General features: G+C 37.1%; 1 protein-coding gene across 1 annotated transcript; it reads right to left on the bottom strand.

Annotated features, from left to right (window-relative positions):
* Positions 1–314: 314 nt before the first annotated feature.
* LOC138877259 (uncharacterized) lies at positions 315–2,243 on the bottom strand. Its single transcript, XM_070156853.1, has 3 exons — positions 1,896–2,243; positions 1,458–1,802; positions 315–938 (listed from the first exon to the last, which is right to left on the bottom strand). Exons 1-3 carry the CDS (start codon positions 2,241–2,243, stop codon positions 315–317), a joined length of 1,317 nt encoding a protein of 438 aa, XP_070012954.1.
* Between the last annotated feature and the right edge of the window lie 9,393 nt (positions 2,244–11,636).

The following is an 11,636-nucleotide window of genomic DNA, read 5'->3' as shown; positions in this document are numbered from 1 at the left end:
GGACCTCCAAGTCATGCCTCGTGTACAAGGTGGATTGGAAGGTGTTCTATCACATCAAAAAAATCACATGTAAATATCTTTTCCATCTTACTAGAAAACCACAAATCTTTTCCATCTTACTAAAAACCACATGTTCTGATCCACCCGGAGTAGGTTTTCTTCCCTTAATGTGGTAGAATACAAGTCTTTGAAAAACAAACTAATCTCTGTGATGGGTTTCCAGATTCTTTCAGGCAAACCATAAAATGCAATAGGCACTAAGGTCTCCATGAAAACATGACAGTCATGACTTTTCAAATGGCTCAACTTCCATATCAACCTTTTTTTCCAAGATTTGATGCATAATCCTTAGACATCTTTAATTTCGTAACCCAATAACAAATTTGCCGTGTTTCCTCCAAAGTGAATGTTGAACTTGCTTTGGGCTTGAATATCTTACCATTATTTACTGTCTGCAAATATAATTCAGGTTGCCTGCAATATTCTTGTAAGTCCATTATGCCCTCCGGGTTATCCTTTGTCTCACCTTTAACATCCATCACTATGTTGAACAAATTATCAAAATAATTCTTCTCAATATGCATGACATCACGGTTGTGACAGAGAAGATTATCCTCCCAATAAGGCAACTCCCAAAATATACTCTGTTTAGTCCAATTATGAGTAACACCGTATTCGGAGAATCTATAAGGTGAAGCTTCAGTAACTTTACTAAAGTTCTGGACCCTCTCCCAAATTTCCTCACCTGAAAGTATCGGAGGTGGAGAATCATATTCCATTTTATTCTTTTTGAATGCATTTTTCATCCTTCTAAACTCATGATCATGAGGCAAGAATTGACGATGACAATCAAACGATGATTGCTTTCGGCTATGTTTCAAAGTGAACGCTTTACTATGTTCCATGTAGTAAGGACAAGCTATCTTCCCAGCAGTCATCTACCCAGATAACATTCCATACGCAGGAAAATCATTAATAGTCCACATTAAATTAGCACGCAAATTGAAATTCTGCTTGGTTGATATGTCATATGTTTCAACACCATCATACCACAATTGTTTTAGCTCATCAATCAAAGGTTGCACATATACATCAATCAAACTTTTTGGATTATGTGGACCGGGGAGAATACAATTTAAGAATATATATGGACTAGTCATGCACAATACTGGTGGTAGATTATAAGGTGTAAGAAAGACAGGCCAACATGAATATGGTGTCGAAGATACAGAAAAAGGCGTGAAGACATCCACACACATACCTAACCAAATGTTCCTTGGTTCACTAGGAAAATTTGGATATGTCCTATCAAAGTGATTCCAAGCTTCTCCATCTGAAGGATGACACATAACACCAGGTGGTCTTCTATTTTCAAAGTGCCATCTCATATGAGGAGCAAAACTCATCGACGCATATAACCTCTTTAACCTAGGTATAAGAGGTAAATAATTCATCACCTTGATAGCAACCATATTCCCGCTGGAAAGCCTCTTGAAATGAGGCTTTTCGCAAAATTTACAATTGTCTAAAGTTGCATCATCTTTATAATATAACATGGAACCATCTTCACAATAATCAATTCTTATTGACGAAAGTCCTAACTTAGAAACCAATCTCTTTGCCTTATAGAAATTACCAGGTAAGTTGATATTAGGGTCAACTAGTTCACTCATAAGGTCAATGAAAGCGTCCATGGATGCTTGAGAAATATTCCAATCAGATTTTATACTTAGTAATCTAACTGCAACAGACAACTCAGAGTGCGGACTTTCTTTCCGTAGTGGACGACTAGCTTCCTCTAACTGTTCATAAAAATATTTTGCGTCATCATTAGGAGCTTGTTCAACATTTTCATTGGGCTCACCCCAGAAGTGCATCCCAAAAGCATCTGTAACCATATCATGAATTCTAGAATCACGATTTGTATTCTCCACCGGCCTACTACTTTCACCAACAATCATGTTATGAAATATTCCACGGCTGCCATCAATCTCTCCATGATTAGTCCACACAAAGTAATTCTCTATAAACCCCTTCCTATAAAGATGAAGCTTAACTTTCTCCGATTTTTCTAACTTCATACAGTCGCACCTAACACAAGGGAACCTAATTACTCCTTTACTTTGGTATGGTGGAAGTGACATTGCATGTCTAATAAAATCATCGACCCCTTCTACAAAATCCTCTTGCAATCCCCGCCGATTAGGATAATTCCTATTGTACATCCAAGTACGATGTTCCATTTATACAAATAAAACAAGAACAAACTAATTTAGTTAGTTGATATCATAATATTTTTTTAGTTAATTCATATCCTAAAAGTTCCAGTTCATATCCTAAAAGTTCAATTCATATCCTAAAATTTCAATTTATAAACTAAAAGTTCAATTTATAAACTAAAAGTCCAATTCATATCCTAAAAGTTCAATTCATATCCTAAAATTTTAATTTATAAACTAAAAGTTTAATTCATAAACTAAAAGTTCAATTCATATCCAAAAAGTTCAATTCATAAACTAAAAATTCAATTCATATCCAAAAGGTCCAATTCATACCAAAAGGTTCAATTCATAAACTAAAAGTTTAACTACAAATCCAAAAAGTTCAATTTATAAACTAAAAGTTCAATTCATAAACTAAAAGTTCAATTCATATCCAAAATATTCAATTCATAAACTAAAAGTTCAATTCATATCCAAAAAATTCAATTCATAAACTAAAAATTCAATCATATCCAAAAGGTCCAATTCATATAAAAAAAGGTCCAATTCATAAACTAAAAGTTCAATTCATATCCTAAAATTTCACTTTATAAACTAAAATATCAATTTATGAACTAAAAGTTCAATTCATATCCTAAAAGTTCAATTCATATCCTAATTTTCAATTTATAAACTAAAAGTTCAATTCATATCCTAAAATTTCAATTTATAAACTAAAAGTTCAATTCATATCCAAAAAGTCCAACTCATAAACTAAAAATTCAATTCATATCCAAAATGTCCAATTCATAAACTAAAATTTCAACTACAAATCCTAAACCCTAGATTCTAACTAAACTATTCAAGACTACACAAAGTATAATTCAAATCTAACTAAACTATTCAAGACTAATTAAACTAATTAGTTAATAAAATTAATTAACAAAACTAATTAAAACAAGACCTAAACCTTAGTCCTCAATAAAATACAATGTTTAAAGAATTGCAACATTAATTGAAACAATAAAATACAATGTTCAAATAATTGAAACAAAAACTAGAAATAATAAAGAAATGGGTTGTAATTCAAACCTAGTGTCACAACCCTAAATCCAAACCCGGTCGTGATGGCGCCTCTCGTGAAGACAAGGCCAGCCAATTAAATCCAATTCACTTTTTAAACAGTTAAATAACATAAAGAAGTCTAAAACATGATATATCAATACTAAGTAGCGGATAATGTCAATAAAGTGCGGAAGTACAACCCAACACAGCCCTAACCGGGGTGTCACAAGTCATCAGCGTCTATAGGCCATAATACAAGTATGCTAAATCCATAAACTAGTACAAATGTTTGAAGGGAAATAGAAATAATAAAAGAGTGGAGACACGGGGCTGCGGACGTTAATAGCTACCTCGTAGTCTCCAAACGCTCGCCTAAAACTGGAGGGATCAGCACTCGGAAGCAGTACCGGCTACGCCTAAATCTACACACAAGGGTGCAGGGAGTAAAGTGAGTACTCCAACTCAGTGAGTAACAAATGTAAATAATGATTGAAAGTAAGAAAACATGTAAGGCACAAGACATTCTATAATGAAGCAGTAAAACCATTTGAACGCAGAAAAACAATGGAAAGTCAAGTAAATCCTCCTTCAACAAGTAAACAAGTAATTGATAGGTAATTAAGGTAAAGTAAACAAATAGAAGTTCTCCCCTCGGGCACAGTATCAACAAATCCGCCCCTCGGGCAATATCTCAGAACAATACCAGCCCCTCGGGCTCAATCTCACATCACAACGGGTACTCGCGCTCACTGGGGGTGTGCAGACTCCTAGAGGGGCCCCTTATGGCCCAAGCGCAATAACAAGCCATCTCGTGGCATCAAAATTAGGCCCTCGGCCTCATATCAATCAAGACACCTCATGGCGTATATATCTCAGGCTCTCGACCTCAAATCAATATCAGTGTTTCCTCACAACTAGGCCCTCGGCCTTACTCAGTCAAAAATATTCACAAGCCCCTCGGGCAATAGTAAAATAGTGTTTTTCAGCCCAAACATCATTTAAAATGTCATTTAAGTATTAAAACTGAGTAAACATGCCTGAGTAGTAAAACAGTGAAAAATAACATGACTGAGTTCAAGTATAAAGTCAAAACAGTGAGAAAATATCAATAAAAATCCCCGAAGGGTTCAAATAGTTGGCACTAGGCCAAAATATGGCATTCAGCCCAAATAAAGATGATAGCAAATAGTTTTCAATCAAATACACGGTAAAATCATCAATCGGGATGGACCAAGTCACAATCTGCCAATAGTGCACGACCCCATGCTCGTCATCGAGCATGTGCCTCACCTCAATATAGCACTATGATGTGCAATCAGGGGTTTCAAACCCTCAGAACATCATTTACAATTATTACTCACCTCGAACTGACTAAATCTCTAGCAAGCGGTGTCTTTGCCCCTCGAATCGACCTCCACACGCGTCGAATCTATCCAAAATCAGAACGAGGACATCAAAACATGCTAAGGGAACAAAGCCCAAGCGAAAACAATCAATAAAAGGCACAAATCCCAAAATTACCAAAACCCGACCCCCAGGCCCACGTCTCAGAATTTAGAAATTTTCACATAAATAGATTCCTTATCTCTCCACGAGTTCACACGTATCAAAAGTTCTCAAATCCGACCCCAAATGGTCCTTCAAATCTACAATTAAAGGCCTAAGTTCTCAAGCCCTAGTTTCTCCAATTTTAACCTTTGATTTCCATAATATCTAGATGTGATGACCCGGACCGTCGTCTCATGAATTACCACTCAGTTTCCCCCATTTTTGCTTCATTATGCTTCGTTATGCGTGTTTTATATGGCCGAGTTGATTTGTTTGCAGTTGGTATGGTTTTGGTAAGAAATGATACACTTAGTCTCTTTTAAGAAGGCTTAAGTTAGAAAAGTCAACTGGATGTTGACTTATGTGTTAGAGGGCTCGGATGTGGGTTCCGATGGTTCGGTTAGCTTTGGGAGGTGATTTGTGACTTAGGAGCGCGATTGGAATGGGTTTTGGAGTTGTAGAGAAGATTTAGGCTTGAATTGGCGAAATTGATATTTTGGCAATTTCCGGTTGGAAGGCAAGATTTTTATATAGGGGTCAGAATGGAATTCTAAGAGTTTCAGTAGCTTCGTTGTGTCATTTGGGATGTGTGTGCAAAATTTCAGGTCATTTGGACGAGATTTGATAGACTTTTTGATCGAAAGCATAATTTAAGAGTTCTTGGAGTTCTTAGGCTTGAATCCTATGTTAGATTGGTGATTTGATGTTGTTGTAAGCATTCCGAAGTGTTGAACAAGTTTGAACGATGTCATGGGATGTGTTGGTACAATTAGTTTGAAGTTTCGGGGGTCCCGGGTAGGTTCCGGGATGTTTTAGGCCGAAAATCATAGCTGTAACAGGTTCAGGAGGGTTGCAAGCCTTAGAAACCACTCACGCGGTCCGCACAAAAAGGAGCGCGTCCGCGGTATGTGCTGTGCGGATCGCACAAAATGGAGTGAGGCCGCGGTAGGTGTCGTGCGGACCGCACAAAATGGTGTGCGGCCGCAGTGAAGAATATTCCGCTGGTCCTACTTCGGAAGCTCATATCGTTTGATCTACAAGGAAATTTGAGGTGATTCAAAAATGAAAGTTGTATCTCTTCATGTCTGGTTTCTAGAAAGGTAAAGATATCGCAATTTGGACATGTGTAGCGAAAGTTATGTCCAAACTAATAAAGCCTATCACTGTAGAGGAAGGCCTGTGCGGCCGCGATTGTTTTTGCGCGGACCACACTGGCTAGCGCGGACCGCGGTGGCTGAAATCTGAGGGGTACTCTATAAATACGAGGTTTTGGGTTTTATTTAATATTTTGACCTATTGAGCTCGGATTTTGACGATTGTTTGAAGGTTTTTCAAGAAATTCATCGGGGTAAGTGATTTTAACTCAGATTTGGCTAGAGTACATGAATCTATCACTGAATTCATCATTTAATTCGTGATTTGGGATGGAATTTGGGAAGAAAATTGTGAAACCTTTCAAAATATAAAATGATGATTTGAGGGACCAAATGGTATCGGAATTGAATAGTTTTGGTATGGTTAGACTCGTGAGAGTATAAGGATTCTAGTTTTGTGAATTTGGTCAAATTCCGAGACGTGGGTCCGGGGCTTGGGTTTTGGTAATTTCGGGAATAATGCCCTTTGTTGATTGTTTTTCTCTTGGGCTTTGTTCCCTTTGCATATTGTGACGTATTCATTCTGATTTTGGATAGATTCGACACACGTGGAGGCCGATTTGAGGGGCAAAGGCGTCGCGAACTAGAGATTTCGCCGGTTCGAGGTGAGTAATGAATGTAAATGATGTCCTGAGGGTTTGAAACCCCGGATTTGCACATCGTAGTGCTATATTGAGGTGAGACACGCGCTTGATGATGAGTGTGGGGTCGTTTACTATTGGGGATGGTGACTTGGTCCATCTCGAGTGATGCATCTACCGCGTATTTGATTAAAGCTTATTTGTTATCATCATTATTTGGACTGATTGTCATATTTGGGCTTCTTGCCAATTATTTGAACCCTCTCGGGAGTTTATTTACTATTTCCTCACTGTTTGACTTACTACTTGAACTCAGTTGTACTGTTTTTCTACTGTTTTACAACTCAACCACTTTTACTCGATTTTTGAAACTAAAACATATATTAAATGATGTTTTGGGCTGAAAAATACTATTTTACTATTGCCCGAGGGGCTTATATGATTTCTGGACTGAGTACAGCCAAGGGCCAGATGTGAGGATACTATGGGATCGGGCTGCGCGCCGCAACGTGTTATACTGATATTGATATGAGGCCGAGGGCCTAGATTTGATGCCACAAGATGTCTTGTTATTGCGCTTGGGCCGCAAGGGGTCCCTCCCGGAGTCTGCACACCCTCAGTGAGCTCCGTCGATGATAAATAAATGGAGCGGGCTGCACGCCCAGCGGGTACTATAGGGTACCGTTCTATGTGTTGATTTTTCTTTATATGTTTGTCACTTAACTGCTTATTTGTTGTAGTATTTCTACATTTCGCTTCCATTGGTTTATTACTCTCATATTACTTGTTTTAAACTGCCGTATTATAGATTACTTTGTGTTTTCCGTGATTTCTTATTCTCAGCCATTATTTATGCTTATTACTCACTGGGTCGGAGTACTCACATTACTCCCTGCACCTTGCGTGCAGATCCAGGTGTTCCAGAGGCTGAGTGAGGAGTTTCAGTCTATCAGTTCATATCCGGGAGTATCGAGGTAGCTGCACGGCGTCCGCAGCCCGGATCTCTCCCTTTATCCTTTCGTTTTATCTGCATTTCCTAGACTAATTATGTATTAGGCTGTTAAACTTGTACTAGAGGCTTGAGACTTGTGACACCAAATCTGTATGGGCTATGTAGTGGTATTATCATCTCAATTTTCGCATATTTAACTTGTTGTCTTAAACTCTTATTGGAGTAATTTAGAAATTTAACTGTGTTAGCTGATAATGATTTTTATAAGAAAATAGAAAGGGTTGTTAGTTGGTCAGGCTTGCCTAGCAGTGTGTTGGGAACCATCACGACCGGGGTTGGGGTCGTGACACTAGCCCTTATCCATGAAATATTAGCATAAGAATGAGTTTTTAGGTTCAAATTCCTTACCTTAATGAAGTTCTCTTGAAATCCCTCTCTCAATTCGCCCAAAAAGCTCCAAGGCCGAAGTCAACAATGGTGGAATAGCTCAATTTCGCGAAATGAAATAACTTATATGTTCTGCCCAGGCCTTTCCGCATCTGCGGTCCTTCAACCGCATCTACGGAAACGCATTTGCGGTTAAATCTTCTGCTCCTACGGAAATCACTAATCCAGCCTAAACCGCATTTGAGACCATATTTCCGCATTTGCGACATCGCAGATGCGGTCTTCTTACCGCTTCTGCGGTCTCAGCTCACCTGGCCACTTTATGCTTCTGTGATAAATCCTCCGCATCTGTGACTCCGCAGATGTGGCCATCCCGACCGCTTCTACGGTCGATCCGCTTCTGCGGCCATACCATCGCATATGCGGCACCGCGCCTGCGGCCCCCAAACCGCATGTGCAAAAATACCAGAAACAGCAATATCAGCTGCTGCATCGAGACTCCAACCTCTCCGTTAACCATCTGAAATCACCCCGAGGCCCCCGGTATCTCAACCAAAAGCACAAACATAACCCAATACCTTATACAAACTTGGTCCAATCATCAAAACACTTCAAACAACATCAAATCAACTAAAACACCTCATATTCAAGCCTAAGTTTCTAAAATCTTCCAAATTACGCTTTCGATCAAAAACCAAACCACGTCCGAATGACCTGACATTTTGCACGCACATCCCAAATGACACAACGAAACTACCGCAACTCTCGAAGTTCCATTCCGACCCCTATATCAAAATCTCGCCTACCAACCGAAAATCGCCAAAATATCAACTTCGCCAATTCAAGCCTAAAACTACTCCAACCCTCCAAAACCCATTCCGATCACAGTCCTAATCCATAAATCACCTCCTGAAGCTAACCAAACCATCGGAACTCACATCCGAGACCTCTAACACATAAGTCAACATCCGGTTGACTTTTCCAACTTAAACTTCCTTAAAAGAGACTAAGTGTCTCAAACCTTACCAAAGTCATTGCGAACTCGATCGGACAACCCGATACCATAAAACACAGATAACGAAGCATAAAGAAGCAGAAATGGGGGAAATAGAGTGGTAACTCATTAGACGACTGGCCGGGTCGTCATACCTAGAATTTTTAGGTGGAGAAGGAGAGGGGCGGCTGTTAGTGGCAGTGGCAGCGGTAGCTCCAGTTTCGGCGACGGCGATAGCCACAGGCGATGGCTACTCGGGGTGGAAAATGGGATTTGTGTGAGGAAAATAGAGAAGGGAAGGGGAAGGTATTGAGGGAGGAGTTAGGGAATGTGGGGGAAGAAAATAAGAGAAATGGGGGGATACTCGTATTTCATTCTGAGTTTCAGAATTACCGACCAACGTTGGTCGGTAATTTGGTCGGTACATTAAGTGTTGACCGTTTGAACAAATACCGACCAACTTTGGTCGGTTTTTTAAAAAAAAAATCTAAATTCTTTTTTTTTTAAATATTATAAGCTATAAAAAATTATTATAAACTATAAAAATTATTATTAACTATTAACATTTATTTTATTTAACTATATTTATTATAAATAATTATAAACTATAAGCGTAATCTTTACAAAAAATTATATTAACTAGATAATTACTTTTAATAGATTATAATAACATCTATGTAAATAAAATTTTAAGTTATATTTAAGTATATGAGTAATTTCACACATACACATAAATTATATTTTAATTGATGATGAATCTTATACGTTACTACGTACGTACAAATAATTAATCAATTGATAAACTAATATAATATTATTCTATTTTAGGTCGAGACGTTTTGTTTTTTAATATTAATCGATATATATTAGAACGTTTTGTTTTTAATATTCATCAATGCATCTAAATAAGTTATAAGTCGATGAATCAATTTACAAGTCTATCAATCCCTAAAATAACCCGACCCTGTGTTCCTAGCGCTTCATGTTCTTATATATTTATATATATATATATATACAGCTATCAATGTGTGTATATATATATACACATACATACACACACAACCACTTCATTATAATACTTTAACTATATATATAGCTTGTTATAGTATATGTTAGTGTGTGTGTATATATAACACACACACTTCGTTGTGCTACTTTAACTACATATATAACATGTTATAGTATATCTTAATGTATTCATTATTTGTATTATAACAGAGTTAATGGATTACATTCATTCATCACAAATAATGCATGACATAGATTAATCGATATAGGCCGAGACGTTTTGTTTTTACTATTAATAGATATAGGTCAGACGTTTTGTTTTTAATATTCAATGATGCATCTGAGTAAGTTATAAGTTGATGAATTAATTTTCAAATATTTGATGATAAATTATATATACTAATTAGTATCTTCACAAGTCTATCAATCCCTAAAAGAAACGACCCTTCCAAAGGGTTGGGTTCTTTTAGGGATTGATAGACTTGTGAAGATCCTAATTAGTATATATAATTTATCATCAAATATATCTATTTGTAAATTGATTCATCGACTTATAACTTACTTAGATGCATCATTGAATATTAAAAACAAAACGTCTGACCTATATCTATATCTATATAGATAAGGGTTAGGTTCTTTTAGGGATTGATAGACTTGTGAAGATCCTAATTAGTATATACTTTATAATTTATCATCAAACATATCTGTTTGTAAATTGATTTATCGACTTATAACTTACTTAGATATATCATTAAATATTAAAAACAAAACGTCTGACCTATATCTATATCTATATAGATAAAGGTCGGGTTCTTTTAGGTATTGATAGACTTGTGAAAATCCTAATTGGTATATATAGTTTATCATCAAATATAGCTATTTGTAAATTGATTCATCAACTTATAACTTATTTAGATGCATCGCTAAATATTAAAAACAAAACGTCTAACCTATATCTATATCTATATAGATAAGGGTCGGGTTCTTTTAGGGATTGATAGACTTGTGAAGATCCTAATTAGTATATATAATTTATCATCAAATATATTTGTTTGTAAATTGATTCATCGACTTATAACTGTCACGGCCCGAATTTTCTACCCTCGGGAGTCGTGATGGCGCCTACTAGTGAAAGCTAGGCAAGCCAATCATTCCATATCTTTTACCTTTTCCATTTTTAATCCTTTAACAGTTGTGAATTAACATTATATAAAAGGCAAAAATAATAAAGTGGAAAAATGAAATGTAACAATTTAATAATAATACCGATACCAATCCATAAACATAAGCTACCCAGAACTGGTGTCACAATCTCACAGACTATCTAAGAATACTACAAACAAGGTCCGAACAAAATAGATACATGTCTGTCTCTGATATAATAAAGGACAGAAGAAAAACTAGATAGGAAGGGGATGCCAAGGCCTACAGACGCCTGCAGGACTACCTCGGGTCACCTAATGGACTGAAGGCAGCAATCTCACTGTGGTCCAAAAGCTGCAGCACCGGGATCTGCACATAGTGCAGAGTGTAGCATCAGCACAACCGACCTCATGTGCTGGTAAGTGTCTAGCCTAACCTCGGCGAAGTAGTGACGAGTCTAGGACAAGACTACTAAATAAACATGTGCAGTTATATCATATACAACAGGTAATAATGACAAAAACTAGCAGTTAAAGATGGGAGGGAGAAACATGCTGCGGGGAACATCATGTACAAACAAATCTCAGTAAAGAAGTGAAAGGA

Source organism: Nicotiana sylvestris, chromosome 9 (assembly GCF_000393655.2).
Source record: "Nicotiana sylvestris chromosome 9, ASM39365v2, whole genome shotgun sequence".
Classification (NCBI taxonomy): Eukaryota; Viridiplantae; Streptophyta; class Magnoliopsida; order Solanales; family Solanaceae; genus Nicotiana; species Nicotiana sylvestris.
This window is presented reverse-complemented; position numbering and strand designations above follow the sequence as displayed.

Coding starts and splice junctions, on each gene's coding strand:
- LOC138877259 (XM_070156853.1), bottom strand. CDS start 2,243: ATGGAACATCGTACTTGGATGTACAATAGGAATTATCCTAATCGGCGG. Junction 1,803..1,895: donor ATTCTAGAATTCATGATATG/GTTACAGATGCT, acceptor TTTTATGAACAG/TTAGAGGAAGCTAGTCGTCC. Junction 939..1,457: donor GGAATATGGTTGCTATCAAG/GTGATGAATTAT, acceptor TTATCTGGGTAG/ATGACTGCTGGGAAGATAGC.